Source organism: Mustela nigripes, chromosome 1 (assembly GCF_022355385.1).
Source record: "Mustela nigripes isolate SB6536 chromosome 1, MUSNIG.SB6536, whole genome shotgun sequence".
Taxonomy (NCBI): Eukaryota; Metazoa; Chordata; class Mammalia; order Carnivora; family Mustelidae; genus Mustela; species Mustela nigripes.
In genome coordinates, this window is record NC_081557.1 from 7,532,026 (window position 1) to 7,555,515 (window position 23,490).

The window sequence follows — 23,490 nt, forward strand, 5'->3', positions numbered from 1 at the left end:
TGAAACCAGGTTTGTGAAGGGGTGAGTCTCCCCGAGGTCAGGAGAAGGCTGTGGCCCTGGGAGCCCAGCAGGATTTATGATGTTAATTGAGTGCATCAGATTCCAACTCCCAGGATAACCAGCTCAGCTTCCTGGGGATACAGATGAGGTCTCTCCAGATCCACAAATTGCCAAGCCTCCCAGCGCCCAGCGGCTGCCCACAGGGCCAGCCCACCTCAGCCCCCTCGGGGTGTTGCACGCATGCTCAGGTAGGAGCCAAACCTGCCTTCCGCCCCAGCCTTATTTGGATCCCCTGCTTCCGCTGGCCCGCCCTGGGAAAGCAGCCCCCTACCTCCCAACCCTTACCCCATCCTCCCCCCCAGTCCCCCACACACACCCCAGCTTTCTGAGCCGCCCCTGGTGTTCCTAGACTGCTGGTCCTACAGAGTCAGGATCGAGCTGGGATTGGGACAGAAATGCCAGGCTCTGTGCCCACCCCATAGTTGTGCTGTCCTGTGTCATCCAGGCCCCAAAGGGACACAGCCAGAGGCTCACCACCTCTCAGAGAAACAGCTCACAGGTCTCAGCCGCAGCCCTCTCTCCTGTCCAGCGTTCCTGCCTTCCCTTCCTCTCCCTGGGCACCGCCACACCAAACACTTCCATCCTCGTCCTCCAGTCCTAAGACGTGAAATTTCCACGTGTGTCCGCCCGTTCCTGCAAAGAGGGCCAGGCCAACTCAAGGTCCCTGGCTTGCAAACAGCAGGCTCCGCCTCCCGGTCTGGATACCCAGCAACAACCCGGGACATCCACACCAAACTCCGCTTTGCTCACGAACAGAGCTGGGAAGGAAGCTTCCGCTGGGCTCGAAGCCTTTGGTGTCAGTTAAGAACTGCGCCTGACTACAAGTAACAGAGAACCAAAATCACAGAGGCTAGAATAAGATGGAGGTGAAATTTTCCTCTCTGGTAAAGAGAAGTCTCGCCCAGAGTGAAGACAGCAGCTCTGTAGACATCAGTGACCCAGGTTCCTCTATCGTGCTGTCTGCCATGATTAACAGGAGGCTTCCGTCCTTAAGTCACCTCATGATCCCCAAATAGTTACTTCCGCTCCAGCTGTCATATCCACAACCCAGGCAGCAGAGAGGCAAAAGGGGCAAAAGTTAAAAGGACCTGCCTCCCTGCTGAGTCAGCCTCCTTTGAAAAGCTTTCCCAGAAACCCTGCCCAGTAACTTTTGCTTTCATATTACTGACCCCTTTCTGAAAGCCAATGAACGTGGGGTTGTAACCCCCAACATCACAGGCCTTCTGTTGCTGTTGTCAAAGGAAGACAGGGGGGTGGCTATAGGGTAAGCAAATATAGCCTCTGATGCACTTTCTTGTGAGCTCAAGAAAGTAAGGGAATATAGCCTTAAACTAATTTCTCACCTGGTTTCTTGGGGGAGGGGGACCAGGGGCACAGATGAGAATGACACAAGTGCCTTAACAAGGATTATGGCAGAAAAAAAAAAAAAAGAAGAAGCGGAGTGTCAGGTGTTCTCAGCCCATTCTACCCCTGAGATGTGATACTGTTTTGTGGTGTTCGCCTTAACAAGTCCACTATCATATGTCACGGTTAAGTGGTATTTAAAATAGCAGCCAGTTGACTAACGCTCAGCTGGTGGTCCACTGGGACCTCAGGATCTTTGTCTCCCAAGCTGCAGAGTTTGTTCCTCCTCATCCATCTTTTGTTTATGTAGTTTGCTTTTCTCCTTGGAAGAGTTTACTCTGTAACCCTTTCTTTGGTCTTTCTGATCAGAGTCTTCACGTTGTGGTGCTAAGCTGTTGATCAGAATGGAGAGCTGAACTGAGATGAGGGACACTGCAATGACTGACAGGACTTATTTCCCAAAAGGCCACTGGCATGTCTGCCTCCCATACAGAAAGCCCAGAGCCGGTATTCCCTTGGCTCTGCAAGTTGAGGCGAGCCCGGGACCCTCAGTGCGAAGAAAGCTAACACTTATAGCAGAGGGAAGCAGATAACCCACAGCTGCTGGGGGGAAATGCCTTAAAGGTGGACGATAAAATGGTGATTAAGAGCCCAAGGTCTACAGGGGAGAGTCGTGGGGTCCAGGGATGGCATCCCTGGAAGCCATCATGTGACCTTGGATGACTACTGTCTAAGAGCCTTACTTCCCTCATCCATAAAATGGAACGACCATGGATAATAATAATAATAATGTAGAACCTGTTTGTGAAATGAAATCACTCCTAGACAGTGCTTGGCCCAGCACCTGGCTCCTGGCACGGGCCAAGTGCCCAACAGCACTAACAGTTACTAGTCTGATCTAGCGACAACAGTGGTGAGCACAGGGCCTCGTGCAGGTGATTGGATAGATGGGATCGACATCATTACTATTCTAGTTGCTGTTGAGGAAAATGTCCAGAAAGTCTTTCCTCTTTTCATAGGCAACTAGAGATCCTTGTTCTGGATCTGGCTCCCTCTTTTGAGAACCCTCCATTGTGAGTCTCCAAGCCTCAGCCAGGGGAGAAGCAGACTGGGGAGCCCTTGTATAGAGCTCTGAGCTGCAGGGTCGGCTTGGCGCCCTTGACCGCCTCTGGGAGAGAAATGTCTCCGCCCACGCTGACCCATCAGTGCCCACCTGGGTTCCCCGGGCTCAGAGACACCTTCTCCTCCCTCCTGTCTGGCTGTGTCCGGAGATTTCTCAGCAGTCGACCTTGTGACCGGTCTGCAGAGACATCTGTTGGCAAACGGGCCCTGCGGCACCTGTTGGCCCCAGCTGGGCAGGAAAGGAATGTGCATAGGAGCTGGGTATGGGGGCGGGGGACACAGCAAACCCCCCTACTCCAAAGAATACCCTCCTTCCGGTAAAGCGGCGATGGCCTGAATTTCTGGCAGAAGACGCTGGTTTCTGAGATCTACCATAAAACTGGATCTGGGTCCCTATGGAAAATTCCACGCTACAAAAAACATGGCCCGATGAGGTAAACTCCAGCTGGAGCATCAGAAGGCCAGGCCTTGCCATTCCGCAGCCCTGCGACTGCTCCTTCCTCTCCATGTGCCTCAGCCTCCTCCCGCAGGAAAGTTCAGGAAGTTGATGAGATCCTTGGCTCTAAACGCCGAGCATGCAGCACAGAAGTTTGCAACAAGGCAGATTCCGAGCTCCACCCCCCAGAAATTCGGATTCAGCTGGACAGACAGCCCAGGGAGTCACCTAGTCCTCCTCCCCAAGGACATGGCACACCGGGCTGCCATTTGGCCAAGGTTTCAGGTGTCCCACAGCCTTACTCAAAGCATGACTGTCTCCCGCACCCCAGGGAAAGCCAGAGGGATGGGGGTCCAAGAAGGGAGCAAAAGAGAGGCGGGGGCTGCGAAGACACTGGCCTGGCGGCTGCACAGCACCTCCACCCCCAAAACCCACCTGCCCCGGCTGGGTACCACCTGCCCATCAGCTAGCAAATGCAAGGCTGCTGGGACAGGCACCTTATGGAAGTTAACCTTCCATAAATCTGTTTTCCCTGCTGAAAAGTCCTTTTTTTAACCTTTAAGGTTTTCAGAAATCTGAAAGGAATTGCTGTCTGGACTCCATGCCTCTATCAGCAAGGAAGTGAGGGTTTCCTTTCTATAAAGATGTGGTGGGAGGCCAGTGCTCACGGTCATGGGGGAGCCAGCCCAGGTCCGCCAGTTTAGACGGCAGCAACCCCCTGCCTCACCCCAAGGGACACTTCCTCCCCCGCCACCTCCTCAACTGCCACTCTGCGCCATCACCAACATTTGGCGACACCTGGCCCGTGTTCCAAGTGCTCGGCATGTTTTAGTCCATCTATCCCTCACAAACCCCCAGGAGGTAGCAAGTATAATTCTCCCCATTTTACAGACAAGGTCACTGAGGCACAGAGAGGCTCGGTAACTTACCCGAGGTGACCCAGCTAAGAACTCGTGGAGGGAGCTTTGGACTCCGGCAGGAACGTTCCCAGAGGCTGAGCTCTGAGCCCCACGTCACCTTCTCACTCACCTCTGCAGCCCGAGGCATGCCTGGCCCCACTGGGCGGAGAGTCCCAATCTGATTCCCACAAATCCCCATGGTTAGTAAGGCGCAGCCCCCAGGGATAAAGTGAAAAAATAAAGCATTTGCTGCAAAGATTTTACCCCGGGCTCCATGCCTCCCACAGAGTGCCCAAGGAGAGTGTGCACACACACGCGCGCACACACACATTCATGCACGCGTGCTCTCGTTCACATACACACACGCTACACACATACTTTGCTCACACACACACACCCGCACACTCACACATCCATGATACACAACACACTCACGCACACACCCAGACATCTGCGCTGACACACTACACACATTCACAAGCTCAGTGCATACACACTCACACTCACACGGTTACACAATCATGTACTCACACACATCCTCACACATCTCACACGTGTACCTTCACATGCTCATGTGCTCTCACACATTCACACGCTCCCATGTTCACACGCATACGCACACCCGTCCACTTGCACACTCACTTGCTCACACATTTGTGTGCTCACACACACGAGAGTGTGTTCCCACCACCTCCCACTCCCAGCTGGTGGGTTCGTTCTCAAGCATCTGACACCACACCAGGTCAGGAGAGCTGAGAGATGACTCCCGTCCCGGCGCGGGGAGCAGCAGGGGAGGGTGCCCACGTGGGCCTCCTGCCACAGAGAGGGGACCACATCATCAGCTGAGGCACAAGCTGGAGGGGGCCCCTGCGGGCTCCCAGGCAAAGAGTCACGGATCACTAGAGGATGGGCGGATCATTCCGGATGTCTTGCCTGGACACGAGTCCCTGTCGATGGCATGCCTGAGCCGATTCTGAATTTTCCCTGGGTTCTCTTCCTTTTCCTTTTTCGATTTAATCTGCATTTGTGGAGAGCTCATGGTATGCTGGGCATCTTGCCGCAGTCCTGCTGGACGCCCCCAGCTCTCCCAGGTGGGTCCTGCCCTATTCCCACTTCACTCAAGAGGCAACACTGACCCAGGCCCCCGCAGATTGTCAGAGTCGCAAGGCCACTTAGTGGCCAAGTGTTCCCACCGGCACCTCACCTGCCCTCACTGCATGCCAGCTCCCTGGTGGGGGCTCCCTCGGGCCCACCCTCCACCTTCTCTGTACAGACACCCCAACCCATGCAGGCATAAAAGGGAGAGAGGACGGGGCTTCCCATCACCCTGTTCATGGGTCACGTGCCCCCTCTTCCACCATCACAACCCAGCCAGACTTTACGCAGGGGAAAACGGGCCCCCGGCAACTTCCAGGACCTCTGCCAACACAAACGTGGATGGCCAGGCAAGGACACACAGGGCTAGGAAGATGCGTCGTTTCATTTTCAAGGAGACAGCATATCTTGGATCTTGCCCATGCTGCTGCAAGTCATATAAAAGGATAAGATCTTTCTGAAGGGCAATACGGTCATATATACCAAAAGCCTTTAAAATGTGCATGCATGAGCAATCCTTTAGCCTATTAATTCACCTCTAGGAAATGTATCCTAAGGAAATACTTGGACAGGTGAGCAAAGATGTAGGCACAAGGATGTTCATTGCAGCACTGTTTAAAATAGCAAAAAATTGGAGCCTGGGGTGACTCAGTCCTTAAGCATCTGCCTTCAGCTCCCGTCATGATCCCAGGGTCCTGAGATCAAGCCCCAAACTGGGTTCCCTGCTCAGTGGGGAGCCTGCTTCTCCCTCTCTCTCTGCCTGCCTCTCTGCCTACTTGTGATCTCTCTCTGTGTCAAATAAATAAATAAAATATTTAAAAATAAATAATTGGGCGCCTGGGTGGCTCAGTGGGTTATGTGTCTGCCTTCAGTTCAGGTCATGATCTCAGGGTGCTGTGATCGAGCCCTGCATCGGGCTCTCGCTCTCTCTCCCCTTTCTCTCTGCCTGCTTCTCTGTCTACTTGTGATTTCTCTCTCTCTCTCTCTGTCAAATAAATAAATAAATATCTTTTTAAAAATAAATAATTAATTTCATCAAATCAAATAAATAAATAAAAATCTTTTAAAATAAATAAATAAAATAGCAAGAAATCAAAAACAGCCTGCTTCCTCCTCTCTCTGCCTGCTTCTCTGTCTATTTGTGATCTCTCTCTGTCAAATAAATAAAATCTTTATAAAAAAAAATAAGGTAAAGAAAAATCTGGTTGTGAATGCATTGAAATGTTAACAAGATTATCTATGAGTAATGCCACCAATGATTTTTCCTTTTTGTATTTCCTGATTTTTTTCTTTCTTTTTTTTAAAGATTTCTTTTTAATTTATTATTTGACAGAGAGAGAGATCACAAGTAGGCAGAGAGGCAGGCAGAGAGAGACTGGAGGAAGCAGGTACCCCACCAAGCAAAGAGCCTGATGTGGGGTTCGATCCCAAGACCCTGAGACCACAACCCGAGCCGAAGGCAGAGGCTTAACCCACTGAGCCACCCAGAAGCCTTTTTCCCTAAAATTAACATTCAACAGGGGCACCTGGGTGGCTCAGTTGGGTAAGCCCCTGCCTTCGGCTCAGATCATCACGCCAGGGTCCTGGGATTGTGCCCTGTGTGGGGCTCCTTGATCAGGGGTATCCTGTTTCTCTCTCTGTCTCTGCCCCTTACCCCTGCCTGTGCTCTCTCTCTCAAATAAATAAATAAATTGGTTCTTTTTTTTAAATAAATAAAAAGGGGCACCTGGCTGCTTCAGATGGTTGGGCACCTGCCTTCAGTTCAGGTCATTATCTCCAGGTCCTAGGATAGAGCCCCATGTCAGGCTCCCAGCTCATTGGGGAGCCTGCTGCTCCCTCTGCCTCTGCCTCTCCCCCTGCTTGTGCTCTCTCTGTCTCTCTCAAATGAATAAATGAAATATTTAAAGTTAAGTAATTAATTAATTTAAAAAATTAACATTCAGGGGCACCTGGGTGGCTCAGTGAGTTAAGCGTCTGCCTTTGGCTCAGGTCATGGTCTCAGGGTCCTGGGATCGAGCCCTGCATCGGGCTCTCTGCTCAGCATGGAGACTGCTTCCCACCCCCCACAACCTCCTGCCTACTTGTGATCTTTCTGCCTATTTGTGATCTCTCAATCTTTGTCAAATAAATAAATAAAATCTTAAAAAAAAATTAACATTCAATGAAGGTGAACTTTTCTTGATCACCTATACATACTATGCTAGTCTGACTTGACATGAAATGTGTCCACACAGAAATACAGGAGAACTGGGAACATCAGTGCCCCCAGTAACACAGGACATGTGGAAGGGAATTTCGTTCACGATGTGCTCTATTGTATCCTTTGAATTTTGAATCATGGCTTTATATCTCATAACAAATATAAACTAAATTTAAATTTTGAAACAAACAATTTTTTTTTAAGGTCAAAGAGGTCCTTTGCCTCTTTGCCCTTTACAAGCCCCATTTTTGTGCAACAGTGAATGTGGAAGGACTTTGCAGAGTTGCAAACTCAAATACCTCGAAAGGCCAAGGAGATAAATGAGGGCCAGAGCTGGTGTGATCAATAGGGAATGGTGGGGACTGTGGCAAACTAGAAAGCAGGGGCCCTCTCTGTGGTGGCAACACGATTCTGCACTGGCTGGTCCAGCAGAGCAGGAAGAGTGCCCCAGGGCTGCCAGCCCTTCCAGTTTTCAACAAAAGTCAAACATCCAGACTGTCACATGCATTTTCTCATTCAAACATGTGCTACAGGGGCACCTGGGTGGCTCAGTGGGTTAAAGACTCTGCCTTCGGCTCACGTCATGATCTCAGGGTCCTGGGATCGAGCCCCGCATTAGGCTCTCTGCTCAGCGGGAAGACTGCTTCCTCCTCTCTCTCTCTGCCTGCCTCTCTGCCTACTTGTGATCTCTCTCTCTCTCTCTCTCTCTGTGTCAAATAAATAAATAAAATCTTTTTAAAAAAATGTGCTACAGTCCCCACCCAAAAAAAATAAAAAATCTCTACCTGTGCCTACAGGTTGCCAGTTTGCAATCCCTACTCCATTACTGTGAAATATTTGTTCTAAGCTCCCCACTGAGCAGAGAGCCCCACACAGGGCTTGATTCCAGGATGCTGGGATCATGACCTGAGCCAAAGGCAGATGCTTAACTGAATGAGCCACCCAGGTGCTCCTCTATGGAACATTCTTATTGAGAGACCCAGGGAATGTTAGGGAGGAGCAACTTGCCCAGAGTCAAACAGTGCTTGCACACAGCACGGACGAAAAGCTGGCGCCACAACTTCACTTCCAGCAGTAGTTAGTTAACAGTGACCTGTGGGGAACGTGAATGTCTCAGGCCTTCTCCGGGACAACAGATCCAGGGCCCCGAGTCTTCTCTCTGAGGCTACTTTTTTTAAAAGATTTATTTATTTGAAAGAGAGACAGAGCATGAGCGGGAGCAGCAGAGGGAGAAGGAGAGACTCTCTAGCAGACTCCGTGCTGAGCGTGAAGCCCAACGCAGGGCTCGATCTCACAACCCTGAGATCATAACCTGAACCAAAACCAAGAGTCAGGTGCTTAACCGACTGAGCCACTCAGATGGCCCCCCTCTGAGGCCATTTTCCGAGTGGGACAGAGGTCTGGTGTAGAAAGATGAGTCCCGGGGTGCCTGGGTGGCTCAGTGGGTTAAAGCCTCTGCCCCCGACTCAGGTCATGATCCCAGGGTCCTGGGATCGAGCCCCGCATAAGGCTCTATGCTCATCGGGGAGCCTGCTTCCTCCTCTCTCTCTCTCTCTCTCTGCCTGCCTCTCTGCCTACTTGTGATCTGTCAAATAAATAAATAAAATCTTTAAAAAAAAAAAAAGATGAGTCCCCTCCACTCTCCTGATTCCACATCCACTAAGGCTGGCCTGCTCAGAGGCCAACGTCAAGGTGTAAAAGCAGGCTGCCAGATGGCAGGTTCTGATCACTTACCTCTGTCCTCCCCACCTCTCAGCCTGTGGCCAGCCTCTCCCCACCCATTCTGCTGGTTCACACCCTGCCCAGCCTATACCCAAGTCACAGCTGTCTCCCCTGATACGCAGTCAGGCCACACAGGGCAGAGGCGGGATTCAGATCAAGGCTGGCTCATTCCCCTGAACCCCAGCCCTTTCCACACACAACAGCCTTCCCCCCAAGAGGCCCAGTATCTTCACCCACAAAATGAGGCCAAGAAGACCTCTTTCTTGGGGTGAGTTACATAGGATAAAAGGGTAAGGAGACCAAAGACGAAAGACTTTCATCGATCATATTAGCAAAGTTTTGCTTTGTTTTGTTTTGTTTTTTAAAGATTCTATTTATTCATTTGACACACAGAGAGGCAGGAAGAGAGAGAGGAAGGGAAGCAGGCTCCCGCTGAGCAGAGAGCCCAACATGGGGCTCAATCCCAGGACCCTGGGGCCATGACCCGAGCCAAATGCAGAGGCTTTAACCCACTGAGCCACCCAGGTGCCCCAACAAATGTTTTTTAACAACAATGTTCAGTGCATAGAATGAAATGGGACATTTTCATATCCTGCTTCTGAGACTATATGCCCGTGCAGTATTTATGAAAGGTTATTTGAAAGTGTATTTCAAAATGTATATCAAAGTATGCTGGCAAACCTATAGAGACAGGACTCAGACAAGTGGTTGCCTTGGGCTGGAGAGTTGAGGGGCAATGGGGCGTGACTGCCAATGGGTAGTATTTCCCACGGAGGTGAAAAGTGTTCTAAAATTAGACCACGGTCATGGCTGCACAACTCTGAAAATACTAAAAATCACTCAACTGTAGTCTTAAATGGGCTCTTAAATAACACATTATATGAGTTATATCTCAATAAAGCTATTCTTAAATGCACAGATTTGTGTACAAACATGTTTGTCTCGGCATCATTCATGAGAGAAACCAAGTTCTGAACAATCGGAACATCCAGCATTGGGATAAAACTAAAGCCCATCTTTACAACGGAACTCCTGGGGTTGAAGGAATTCTGGAATCGGCCCACCGGGATCAAATGCACTTCTAGCTCCGTGACCTTGAGCAAGGTGCTGACCTTCCCTGAGGCTCACCTTTCTCATCTCTTAAATGAAGAAGATGCTTTTCTCATAAACTAGCGGCGAGGAGGCAGGGAGCTAATCCACGCGGAGTGCTTGGGTCCATCCCTGCGCATCGGAAGACCTGGTAAATCTCAGTAAATCCTTCATGACTGAATGACCACAGTGTCACATCTGTTCATTCACCAGTTGGTCTTAACAGTCATGTGACCCTCTTTTTTAAAAAATGGCGAAGCCTGAGGCTGTTTGGTGAGCTGCTCCTGCCACAGTCAGTAACGCAGGACTCTGAATTCTGGATGCTTTCCCCTTCTCCTCTTCTTCTAGCCCTTCCCTCCTCTCTCAGACCTTCAGGATGGGACACAGATGGATGTCACCACCCAACGACCCTCTATCCACAAGCACGGAACCCTCCCCACCAGCCCCAACCCCGAGCCTGTCTGCCTTTGCCCTGACTTCAGCATCTCTAAGCTCATGTCCTCTGGGGACCTCCTCCTGAATGAGGCAAACCTCAGGATGGGAAGGCAAGATCCCCCGTGAGCTGCCCCCACAGGGTAATATGGGAAGAGAAGGCCTGGAGACAGACACGTAGCGTGTCACTATCCCGTCAACCCTGGGGTAGGGTTCTCTGCACTGTACAAATAGCTCTGACCCGGGGTGCCCACAAAGACGCTGGGGCAATGGCCCAGCTACCTAGCAGGGATCCCAGAGCGGGTGCCATCTCACTCTGCTGGGGCGGGCCACGCGGATGGTTCCGCGGGCCTCGAATGCAGGCGGCTCCCTTCTCACTCAAGCCCTCCGGGACCAGGACCAGAACCGAGTTCTGCGCAACTGACCTCTCTCAAGGGCCCACCCCTCCTCCTGCCCTTCACCCAATGAGCTTCCAAAGGGGAGGCCGTGATCCACATAGACAGCAAGCTACACCCCCATCCCTGAGCACAGTGATTGGTCCACCATGGACACATGACCCAAGTGTATCCAATCAGTGTACATCTTGGCATTTCCCTGGGGAATGCTGCCACGAAGACTGTCTTTCTCACCCTATTCCAGTCTGTAGCCCCTCGAGCACCCAGCACCCATCCTAGGGCCAAAAGGAAAATAAAGCAGAATAAAAAGTTCAGACTGAGAAACTGGGCCCTGATCATGTGTTTGTGTCCAGATCCCGCCCCGCTAATGGAAATTTAGGATCTATTACTTAACCACTAAGAGAATTCTAAAGTATACTTGGCCAAGCTGTCTGAATATACAAGCCGAGATGACTGCTTGGACCTCCTGCCGCTCAAGCCAACAGTCAAGGACCAAGGGCTTGGTCTTGCCCAGAAGAAGGGTTTGCCCTATTCCTCTTCTCTGAGTCCCCAGGCCCGCTCGGCTGAACATGTATTTGCCCCAAGCCCTCTGCCCTGCACACCCTCCTCACACACACAGATGCCACACACGGCGCTGGATGGACTTTTATTTTAAAGTCAAAGGCACAGCCTGGATGGGCTGAGGCAGTGACTGCAGAGGCCCAGCCCAGACCCTCAAGGCCCTGCCCCAGCCAGAGGCAGCTGTGCCAAGGGGGAGCGGGGGAGTGGGGAGAAGGGGCCTCCCCTTTTAGGGGTTGCCTACCTCCTTCCTTAGCCCCAACAGGGGAGAAGCAGGTGACATAAAGTGAGGCAGAAATGCTTCAGGGGTCCCCCAGGGCCTCTCCTTGAACCCCCCCAACACAGGTCTTTGGTGGACGTAATTGCACAGACAGTCCATAAAGTGACAGCTGGAGGGGAGCCCCCTCCCAAGAGCAGGGCCTGGGGGGGGGGAGGGCAGGGGAGCAGTCCCAGTTTCTCCCCCTGGCAACTCAGTGCGGAGAAATGGGGGAGGAGCCCTTCAGGGTGGAGCAGCCCCCTGGGGGAGAAGTGCCTTCGCGCCGGACTAGGCATGGTCTCAGCAGAGGCCCCTCCCTCCCTGCATCTCTAACTCTATCTGGTAAGACATAAAAAATTCTCTGCTTATAAAAATACTTCTGCTCTGTCTGGGATTGGGGGGGGGGGGGGGGGGAGGCAAGGGTAATCCCTGGGGATGGGGCGGAGCCGACACCTGAGGCTCCCAGGTCACAGACTCTATGGGGGAAGGAGGGGTCACTGTGGCAGGGGCTAGGAGGGCGGCAGAGGGCCGTTGGCTCGTCTGGGGGCTCCCTTGGCGGTGGGGGCCCTGCCCGCAGCGGCGGGTGCAGGGGAGACGCGGCGGGAGGTGGTGGCGCTCCGCAGCTTCTGTTTCCGCCTCTTCGCCAGCGGCGCGTTCTCCACGCTCTTCAGGAAAAAGCCCTCGCGCTTGCCGCGGTTGAAGGCCTGGCAGTAAGGAGGGGGTGAGTGCGCCACCACCACCGGCCGGGCCTCAGACTTCCAGATCCTAGCTTTGACCGCATTCGGGACCCTCCCTCCCATTCCACCAGGTCAAGGCCAACAGGTCATTGGCCTCCAGCCTACCCAAAGGCCTGGGTGCCCACCAACCAGAGGCCGGGCCTTGGTTCACCTCACCTTTCTGGGCTTGGGGGCGTGGCCTCCCAGAGGCCCGCCCCCCGCCTCCCAGCCCCACCTCCCACAGACCCCGCCCCTCACCATGAAAGTGGCGTTGAGCCCGGAACGCACAGCTGGCCCCGAGGACTCCAGCACGTCGGGTGTCCGGAGTGGGGGCGAGGAGCGCGCGCTGCCATCCTGTAGCCATGAGCTTCCCCGCAGCCCCTCAAGCTTCAGCCGCTTGGCAGGGTCCACCGTCAGGAGCCCTGGAGCAGGGCAGGGAAGGGTTGAGGAGGGGCCGTGTGTGGGGTCTGCACCCCAGAGAGATCCCAACAGCCCCACTCTTCTCCTTGACCAGTCCCCCAGATGAAACACCTAACCCACTGTCGATCCCTGCCCCAGCACGACCCCATGGCCGCCCCCTCCCCAAGGACACCTGTGTCTATGACACCTCCCACCCCCTCCCGCCCCTCCTCCCCTCCTCACCTCGGACCAGCTCCTTGGCTTCCTCAGACACGCCCTGCCAGGCCTCCCCATCAAGAGAGAAGCGCCCCTCACGAATCTTGCACATGATCTCGGCCGCCTGGCTCTGCCCACCCTGGCCCGAGGCCCCCTGGAAGGGGACCTGCCCCGACAGCATCATGTACTGGAGAGGTGGGGAGAGGGGGAGTTGAGAACCGCTCCTGGCTGCAAAGCCAAGAGGGGCCAGGGGGCTAACTTAGCCCATCCTCAGAACCATCCCCCCTCTCCAGGAGGGTGACTCCTGAGGCCCATGTGTGATGCTCAACCCTGACTTCTGATCCCTAAGACTCGGAGGCCCTGACCCCAGACTCTGAGCAACCCTGCCACCCCCACCAAGAGGACCCCTGTACTCTGCCTCGGGGGTGTCCCTGCTGGTCCACATCAGGAAGCCCTCTGACCTCAGGCTCCAGGCACCCTGAACCCTCCCAGGGACCCCGTCCCATACCAGAATGACGCCCAGGCTCCAGAGGTCGCAGGACTCGTCATAGCCCTGCTGCGCCAGCAGCTCGGGAGCGGCGTACTGCAGCGTGAAGCACGGCGTCTGCATGGGCCCCGCGGGGCTCTGCGGGCGCAGCCGCGCAAACCCAAAGTCGATGATCTTCACGGGGGCTCCGGGCGTGTCATCGGCGTACAGAATGTTCTGGGAGGGCGGCAGGGCGGACGTCAAAGGCCAGGCCTCGGCGCCTCAGCCCTCCCCGGCGGCCCAGGCCCTGCGCCCACCTCGGGCTTGAGGTCCCGATGCACCACGCCCGCCTCCTCGTGCATGAAGCTCACGGCCGACACGAGGCTGCGCAAGATCTGGCTCGCCTCGGACTCGCTGAAGTGCCGCTTCTTGCGGATGTGCTCCAGCAGCTCCCCGCCCCGCAGCAGCTCCAGAACCAGGTACGTGTGCAGCTGCGGGCCGAGTGACAGGGTCACTCGGGGTCCGAGTGACCTACCAACCGACCTACCTACAGACCTCGCCACCCCATCCCCGCCGGGCCCACCCACTGGCCAGGCCTCCCCCGCAGCGTCAGTCCCTGCCCCCTATTCGAGCACAGAACTCAAGACCACCCCAAAACCACTGTTAGGCCCCAAATCCTAGCCCCTCCCCGTCTTCCTCAAATTCTGTTCCCTTGAGCATCCTCCGCTCCCCCTTCCTATCCTCAGCTCAAATCCCACCTCCCTGCCCTGCCACCTCGCTCAGCGCCCCCACCCACCCACCCAGTCCTCAGCCCTGGCCTCCTGCCTGCCTCCCCGCCCACCCGCCCTCCAAGAACAGCCCCGTGGGTCCCTGCGTTGTGCCCCAGCCCAAGAAAAGTCACCTGGTCGTGATGCACGTCGTGCAACTTCACCACGTTTGGATGCAACTGGCAAAGCCGTAGGGCGGCCACTTCTCGCTGCGTGTTCCCCTCCAGTCTGGGGGTGAGGCAGGCGGGTTCAGTTGGGCCCACATCCCGCCCCGCCCCCTGGACGCGGCTTTGCCAGGCCCCGCCCTCCCCGGGCCAGCCCACCTGCGGCTGAGGATCTTGACCGCGAACTCTTGGCCGCTCTGGCGCTGGCGACAGCGGCGACACACGGAGAAGCTGCCCTGGCCCAGCGCCGGCTCCCGCAGGTCCAGCTCGTACTGCTGGAAGAAGGGCGAGTCCTGGCGGCGAAGGGGGCGCGTCAGAGACCCTACCTGGGAGCCCTGCGGCCATGCCACGCGCCACCCCAGAGAGGCCCCAAACCTCACCGAGGTGACACCGTGGGCTCCTGGGGAAGCCAGCTTTGGAATCCCCGAACCCAGACACCCCGAAATCAACTTCCCATCTTGGCCCCGCCCACCTGCATCATGGCACTCCTGGCCACCGCTGCCCGGCCGGGCCGGTCTCCAGCGCCAGATGCTTCCAGCACATCTGTCATCATCACCGCGTTGTTATGGTCAAACAGGATGGAGGGCGCCACGAAGGAGTATCCCTGCGGGGGTGGAGGGGGCTTATGGGCATAGGGGCTGGAGGTGCATATGCAGTCCCTGGAAGGCCCAGACCCAGAGAGGGGCAGGGCTCATGGAGAAGACCCTGGACAAGAGTGGGTGGTTGAGACCGTTGCTTTGGTATCCCGGTGCTCACAGGTGTGTGAACATTTCATTCCGCCTTGTTCTGTGATCACTTGGGTTCACATCCCCCACCAGTGTGTGACTCCACGGTTCCCATCACAGTAAACCCACCCCCCACCCCCGAGTGCCAAGGGCATTATTCAGCACAATGCAGTGACCCAGAAAATGATGGACCCGAGGCATGAAAGGGCCCCGGCCTGGCATCACACACACTTAGCTTATGAGAATTCAAATCCACCCACTGAATACAAAAAAGCTTTATGCCTTCCTCTCAAACCAAACATTGGCCTCCTCTGCAAGGGGGTGGGGGGGGCTACTGAGGAAAGACAAAGAGGCAATTCAAGGAATTCTTAAGAGTAAGTTTAACAACGGATTGTTTTCTCCTAAAAACACAGCCCACTGTGCAGGAGAACGCAGGCTCCACACTTGTCCCTTAAGTTCACTGATCCATCCCCAGGGCCCAGATCAGTGCCTGCCACACTGTAGGCACTCAGTACATATTTCTGAATCATTGAATGAATGAATGAATGAATGAGGGGCGCCTGGGTAGCTCAGTCGGTTGGGAGTCCAATTCTTGGCTTTAGCTCAGGTCATGATCTCAGGGTGGTGGGATCGAGCTCCACATCCGGCTCCATGCTCAGTTGGCTGGAGACTCTCTCTCTCTCTCTGCGCCCCCCCCCCCACCCACTCTCTTGCTCTCTAAATTAAATACAGCTTAAAAAAAAAAACCTGCGAGACCATCGGTGGAGGCTTGTTCCAACACAGTCATCACTCAGGAGAGCCTCACAGGGGCGCTGACCCATCTACACTTGCTACTGGCCTGTTCTTATTTCATATTTAGGGGACCATGTCCTCCAGGCCAGGCCCCCACACCGGGCAAAGGGATACAGAAATTAAATGCAGTCGCTGCCTTCTGGGAGCTTCCAGACCAGGGGAGGCAGTCCCAGGAAGGCAGCTAGGATACAGCCTGACATGGTGCTCAGAAGGAGGTGCCGTCTCCAGAGGATGGGTGCACAAGGAGAGGGCAACACAGGACCAGAGCAGTGGGGAAAAATTCACACAGGAGCAGCGTCACACAAGGAGGCTTAAAAGGTGAATGGGAATGCCCGGGGGGCAGGGGTGGTGCAGCCATGGAAAATTGCAAGTGCAAAGACAGGGACATGTGTTCTGTTCGTAGGTGCTAGTATACCAGGTGGGACCATAGTGAGCAGTGAGGCTAGGGCACTGAGCAAGGACTGCATCATGCAGGATCTTGAATGCCGAGCAAAGGAGTTTGACTTTGTACAAAAGGCCTAAGCTTCTAAAACTGAGTGGAGGGGGCCTGAGCTTCCACAAATGTGATGTGGTTTGCCAAGGAACATGCAAAGCCACAGTATAAACACAGCATGTCTTTCTAGTTGTCCACTTAAGCAACTGAACAGTTAAAACACTATCTTTACATAACAATAGATATATGGAGTAGAAGAGAAATTATCATGAAATTTAAAGATAACCATGTGACTCAAAGACGTGTCCTACCACGGCAGTGTGTATGACTGACAACTCCAGCTACCCCACCAGTGGACGGGGTCTGGGGAGGATGCTGAGTCCTGATCAGAACACAGGGCCTATGCAGGGCCAAGGGTCAGGCCCCATCCAGGGTGGAAAGAGTATCATCCTGTCTCTACAGCACCTGCGGTTCTGTGAGCTCTCACTCACCTGGAAGATGCGAGGGTCCCCAGGTGGGGGGCTGCCAGGGGGTGAGTAGACAGGTTCCAACCGAGTAAATTCTTCTGCAAAGTTGCCCACATCCAGCTCAGAGCGGATCTGGGGTTGGAAAGGGGCTGGAATTTTCCTGGCAGCTAGAGCAACCCAATCCAAACCCTGGGGAAGCAAAATGAGAGACTGGGGGTAAAGGATAGGAAGTTAAAACCCCTGTCCCCTCAAGCCACCCTCCCTGGACTGCTCCTCAGTGAGGCAAGGGTCTCTGGGATTTGGGTGGAAAGCTGTTCTACCCACCACCCTGGCTTCTGTTTTTCTCGCTCTGATAAGAACACCCCTGCTTCCCTTAGCAAATCATCCCTCCACCACACTCAGTCAATTTTGGGACTTTTGATAGTGTTGCCATGCAAAACAAATCTCTTTCTTCAACTGGACTTAAATCTGGGAAGACATGGGCCTGGAGCTTCTGAGGACCCATCAGGGTCTAATGATGAAGTTCCCATGCAGAAAACTCAAAAGATAAAGAAAGAAATTCTTAATAACCATAAATCCAGCACCTGGATGCAGCCTTGCCTGAAGTCAAATCACTTTTCCTTAGACTTTTCAAATACAGGAGCTAAAACGTGCCTTTTTATGTTTAAGCTAGGATGGCAGAGACTGTTCGTCGCCCACCCTACTTCCATATTCCCTGTCTTCCTTAGTACCATAGCCCTGATGTTATTATAGGAAGCAACGTACATAACTAAAACCCAGGATTTAACAAACTTTCTTGTACTCAGGGGTGACCCATAACCTGTAAGCAAAAAACGTAAGAATCCAGAGAAAGAACCTCAAGAGGAAGGTGAAAGTTGGCACGTGCCCATCTTGCCCTTCCCCTTTTTCCCCCTGATTTCTGCCTAGATTAGAGCCTAAATGGCAAGTGCTCCAGCAGCCATTTTGGACCAAGAGGCAACCCTGGGGCTGGAGGCTGCATGCTAAGAATGGAGGAGCATTAAAAAAGGAAGAAAGGAGGTTGTATTTATGAAAACACCACAGCAGCCCTGGCCCACCAACCTCTTACATGAGAACAGAAATAAATAAATAAACCTCTATTTTATTTAGACCACTGTCTCTTTTCTTGGCAGTCAAACTGTTCCAGGGATATCACCATTTTGAGTTGAACTTTTTATCACTTGCAGCCAAGAGGCCTGATTTGGTCTCGAAGGCCCCAGGTCTGGCACCAGGACCTCAGCATTGCTATCACCAAAGAGGCTATCTTGAGAGAAGGGGTACTGTGGGGAACACACCTTCTAAGCATCGGGCCTCAAAGACCTTAGCGCCTCTCCAGTCTGATTGCCAATCAACCCACTCCCAGAATCCAGGGGCTGGCATGTGCTCAGGGTGGGGCCTGAGGAGTCCACTTAAGGAAACTGACGCTGCTCAGCCCCTTCCCCCACGAAGGGACAACTTCACCACGAGGTCTGTCTCAGAAAGCATCTCCAATGGACCGTGGTGGGAAGACTGGAAACAGCATTCGTAGCAGGGATAACTGAGTGCCTGACCCGCAGTAAATCCCCAGAAAGGGACACTTCCATTAGGATGTCAGACAAGTGGCAAATCTGATGCCACAAGTAAACAGGACACAGCAAAGAAGCGTCTGGGCTTCAAATCACCCAGACCTGGGTTTGGATCTGAGCTCCATCACTTCCTGGCTGGGTGACCTTTGGGCAAATGACTTACCCTCTCTGAACTTCAGTTTCTCCATCTGGAAAGATGGGGATCATCAGAATGCTTCTGAAGGTTACATGAAATAATCAGCAAAGAGCCAACACACGGCAGGTGTTCACTGTTACAGGGCCCTGCTAGGCAAGGACACCAGCCACACACAGCGCCCGAGCCAGCAAGATCTTGCCAGGAAACAGAATTCATCTCACCCCGCCCTCTAACCTGTGGGTGCTCTTAACAAGTGAACAAAACCCAAGTGGCTGACCAACTGCCCATCAGAATGACAGGCACACAGAGAGTAGAGGAACAAAGAACAGAACGCCTGGGTGGGTGCAGAGAACCCTAAGTGTGACTTGGACTGCTGATGACACCTGCAAGCTGTCCCCAGCTCTACACCATCTCTTGTGCCATCCGGAGCAGGTCGCCTCCCTTCTCTGAACCTGTCCGGTGGAAGGACATGATGAAGCCATTCTCAAGCCCCTGCCAGCCCTGACGGTCAACAAACCTACAATCCTTTCCCCCAGAAACACGCCTTCCAAGTTGCACCAGAGATGGGAAAAACAAACCCACGTTATGGGGTGGTTTTTCTAAGTCAGGTGAAACCAGCTGGTCTCAGACCATCCCCCAACCCAGAGCAGTGGCCTGGCCTGGGTAGTGTGCAGAGAGGCGTGGGGGAGAGTCAGCAGCCTCACCTGGAAGAAGGGGTGGTTCTTGACTTCCTGGGCCCCCTGGGGCCCCGCACCCAGCCGCTTCTTGGGGTCCTTGCAAAGTAGCCTTCGCAGCAGGTCCTGTGCCACGGGCCCGATCCGGGGGGGGAAGGGAGGGGAGCACTTCAGGATCCGTCTGGGAGGATTGGGGGGGCGTCAGGGGCAGCGAGCCCCCTCCCCAACCGTGCCCAGGCCCCTCACCGCCTCCCCTTCTCGTCCAGCCCTGCTCACCGGGACACCTCTGCCTGCGTGTTCCTCTCACCCTCCAGGGTGAAGGGCGAGGCCCCGGTCAGCAGCTCGAAGAGCAGGATGCCCAGGCTCCACCAGTCCACAGCCTGCCGGGGGCAGAGCCAGGGTGAGGGCCTGTGGCCGCCCCTGCCTCCCCACCACCGCCGCTCCCACCCACTCCCACGCAAACCCACCTTGCCGTGCCCTGACTTGCTGCGGATGATTTCGGGAGCCATGTACTCGATGGTGCCACAGAAGGAGAAGGTTCGTTCTTTCTGGGAGGGCAAGAGGACCCATGTGGGCACCCAGCAGTGCTCAAGGCTCAGAGCAGGACTTGCTGGGCTTGGGAGGGTGAGAGCACAGGGAGCCTCCTGCAGGCGGGCCCCCCACCTGTTCACCTCGCCGCCATGACGCACACAGAGCCAGGCACGGAGCAGGAGAAAGGAAGGCGAAGGCTTGAACAGAGGTGCGGGAGGCGGGAAGACTGCCCTTCGCTCACCTCCTCCGTCAGGAACTCCTTGCTAAGCCCGAAGTCCGTGAGGACGATGTGGCCCTCGGAGTCCAGCAGCACGTTCTCCAGCTTCAGATCCCGGTAGATGATACCCAGCTGGCAGGTGCAAGAGAAGCACTGACGTTTCTTCCTCCCCAACAGCCCCCCCTCCTATGGCTTGTGCCAGGGCACCAAAACCCAGCTCGGGATAAGGGATTACCCCCCTAGAGAAGGGATCTCCAGTGCAGGACTAGGCCCAGGCCCGGGCCATCAAATGGGAAAAGCCACTTCCCATCACATGGGAAAAGCAAGGAAGGAGGACCCCCTGGGAACAGGCCCGAAGGACCCAGAAGGAGGAGAGCCTGGGTGAAGAGACCCATTGCCTTGGGAGCCAAGGCATGAGGTCTCCATTTGAGGAAGTTCTGTGGAGTGTGGCCCCGGGAGCAGCCCCAAGTTCCCTGTTAGAGGAAACCCCCTTTGAGGAGGTACTGGCTGGGGGGGGCGGGCAGAGAAGGGGAGAGGAAAGAGACCCCTCCCCAGGCAGCACTAAGGCCTTCCCTTCCAGAAGGCCTGGGGAAGCGACTCTGGCCCCCACCGAGACCACCCAAGAGAGAGCGCATCCAGGCTGCCCTGTGGGGCGGCCTGGCACCAGGCCCAGACCCAGAGCCACAGCGAGCCCAGGTCCTCACCCACCTTGTGCAGGTGCTCCAGGGCCAGCACGATCTCGCCCCCGTACACGCGCACCTCGGCCTCTTTGAAGTGCTGGCGCTGGTAGAGGTGGGTGAACATCTCGCCTCCACTCACGTAGTCTGGGGGTTGGAGTGGAGGGTGGGAAGCCGCCCTGATGGAGCGGAGCAGCCCCAGCTGCTGCTGTGGCCCCCAAGGTCAGCAGGGGCCCACCCTTACCCAGGATGAGGTGCAGCTTGGCGTCTGTCTGGAAGGCATAGTGCAGCGTGACCAGGAAGGGCGCCTGGCGCACGAGTTCCAGCACCGAGCGCTCGGTGCGCGTGTGCTCCTGCGTCTTGGCGCGCTGCACCAGCGCGGCCTTGCGCAGCACCTTCATCGCGTACAGCTTCCCTGCATCGTGCCCGACGGCTTTCCGCACCAGGAACACCTTCCCGTAGGCTGTGGGAGCAGTGAGCCAGCGCAGGGCAGACCATGAGCCGAAGGGTGGTGCAGACTGGTGGGGGTGGGGCAGGGGGGATGCCAACCCAGAGGGTGTGGAAACCGGGGGAAGGAGCTGGAGAGAGAGGCAAGGGTGCAAAAGGCTGATGGAGACTTGGGTGGGGGGAGCTGGGGTGCGGGAGGCGTATGCAGCCCCGGAGGGTCTGCAAAAGCGGGGAGGAGACTGTGCAAAACAGGCTAGAAGGCGTGCAACTCCGGGAGGCTTGCCGTGCAGGGTGGGGGCAGATCACAGGCAGAACTGGGCAGATGGGACAGATGCGGGGGGGATGCAAAGTGGACCAGGGAGGGATGTGCAAAAAACCCAGGCCGGGGACTGTGCAAAGCTGGGAGTGAGCAAAGCAGGAGACCAGGCTCCCATACCGCTCGGGGGAGGAGGTGTGCAAATCCCTCAGGAGGGCTGCAAAGCCTGGAGGGTGTTGGCAAATCCCCGAGGACCTCGCAGGGAGGAGCCACGAGAATGTGGAGCAGCGCTAGGAGTAGGCATGTCCCTGGGAGTGGGCATGCAAACCCTGGCAGGGCAGGGCGGGGCAGGCAAGGCGGGCCGAGCGGGAAAGGGTGGGGGGCATCGCTGGAGGCCTGGCCCAGGACCAGGCGCGGGTGTGCCGGTTGGGAGGCCCAGGGCACCAGTCCGGGGACACCTGCCCCCACGGGGGTGTGGGGGTCCTCACCTCCCGTGCCCAGCACCTTGAGCAGCTCGAAGTTCTCCACGCTCACCTTCTCCTCGTGCCCGGTCAGGTTGGCTGTGGGCACAGGAGGCGAATGAGCCCGGCCGGTGCATGCCCCCTCCCCGGCCGGGTCCCAGCGGCCCTCACCCGGTCCCGCGCCCCCCGGCCACCCCACGGCCCACCTTCGGTGATCCGCAGCTCCACGGCGCAGCCCTCGTCCTCGTCCTCGTCCCCCATGGCGTGCGGGTCGCCGGGGGGGCCCCCGCGCGGCTCTGCTCCGGGCGGCGCCGGTTACATGGCGGCTCCGGCCGGGGCGGGCGCTTCCTGGTGCCGCCTCCGGGGGCCGAGGCGGGCGCCGGCACCGCCTCCCGCTCCCCGCCCCGCGCGGCCTGAGTCAGGCGGCTGGAACGTGACAGCGCCGGGCTGCCGGTGGGCGGGCGGGGGCGGCCCGGCTCCCTCGGGCGCGCGGGGCGGGCCGCAGGGCAGTGCGCTCCGGGACCGCGGGCGACCCTCCTGGGGTCCTGGGAACACCCTTTGCGAACCGCGTCTGCGGTCGGGGGAGATCCTGGAGCCTCTACTGGGTGGACGCTCCCGAGCCAGATGTCTGCCCCCGAGAGTGCCCGCTGAAGCTGAGACACCCGGGCCGTGCCCGGTGGGGGGGGGGGGGGGGGGGGGGGGTGGGGGGGGGGGGCACCCAGGCGCCTTTGAGCCGCCCCCTCCAGGGGACCGGACCTCCGGCAGTCAAGCGATTCTGTCCAGTTCTTAGCCACCAGGCCAGTGAGTTTTCATCAAGATCTCAGTTCACTCACTCGATTTTGATCACCCGACCAGCGCAAAGCGGGGAGGGGATGTGTATGTTCCCTTGACACCTGGAAGCCTCAGGTGTATCCTTGCCCAGGTGCTGCCCGAGGGACCTCGGTCCAGCGCCTCTCACTCTGTGTTGGACTTGCCTTTGCAGAGGAGGGCCTGGGCTCCTCGGGCTCCCTGAGGACCCCGTGTCCGGGCGGTGCCTGCCCAGGTGGCGCCTGCAGGGGACGCTGACACGGTGGGGAGGGGGCGGTGCGGGCGAGTCTCCCGCTGTGGCAGGGAGGAGTGACTGATTTCCTGACCAAATCTCTTTAGAGTGGACAAGTGAAAGCACCTCAGGCCCTTGCCACCCTTCGCAGCCCAACCAGTGCCATGCGCCCCTCTTGTGCTTCTGTCTCCTGTGGTCCCCAAGCCCAGCACAGAGCCCAAAGTAACCTCAAAAAAGGTGTCAGAGGGGCACCTGGGTGGCTCAGTGGGTTAAAGCCTCTGTCTTCCACTCAGGTCACGATCCCAGGGTCCTGGGATTGAGCCCCGTATGGGGCTCTCTGCTCAGCAGGGAGCCTGCTTCCTCCTCTCTCTCTGCCTGCCTCTCTGCCTACTTGTGATCTCTGTCAAATAAAATAAATAAAATCTTTAAAAAAAAAAAAAAAGGCATCAGAGCCACACAGGCAGCCTCCTCTCATGGTCCCACCCAGGGACCCCTGGCTGGCCTGTCCTCTGGAGCCTCCCTGACCACTGACAGGAACCACCAACAGAGCAGATGGCCACCAGAGCCCAGAGGCGGAGGGCTATGGGAAGGGCCTTTCAGCTCCTCAGCCCAGCTGGAGGCTGGGGTCCATTCCCACCTCACCAGACTCTGAAGCGTGGGCCACCCCTCCCAGCTCTACCCACCCCACCCCCACCCCCCCCATTCAGGTTGCCTCA

General features: G+C 56.0%; 1 protein-coding gene across 2 annotated transcripts; it reads right to left on the reverse strand.

Moving 5' to 3' along the window:
- Positions 1-11,425: 11,425 nt before the first annotated feature.
- Positions 11,426-22,080, reverse strand: RPS6KA4 (ribosomal protein S6 kinase A4). Of its 2 annotated transcripts, none has more exons than XM_059402513.1 (17): positions 21,942-22,080; positions 21,763-21,834; positions 20,816-21,034; positions 20,603-20,718; positions 19,919-20,026; positions 19,614-19,694; positions 19,423-19,526; positions 19,177-19,327; positions 16,778-16,942; positions 14,809-14,940; positions 14,496-14,629; positions 14,307-14,400; positions 13,723-13,896; positions 13,448-13,642; positions 12,967-13,126; positions 12,583-12,746; positions 11,426-12,312 (listed from the first exon to the last, which is right to left on the reverse strand). In XM_059402513.1, exons 1-17 carry the CDS (start codon positions 21,994-21,996, stop codon positions 12,118-12,120), a joined length of 2,319 nt encoding a protein of 772 aa, XP_059258496.1. In that variant the 5' UTR covers positions 21,997-22,080; the 3' UTR covers positions 11,426-12,117. The 2 variants fall into 2 exon arrangements, with proteins under 2 accessions (XP_059258496.1, XP_059258498.1); XM_059402515.1 differs by having other exon boundaries at positions 21,809-21,834; positions 21,942-21,993.
- Positions 22,081-23,490: the final 1,410 nt, after the last annotated feature.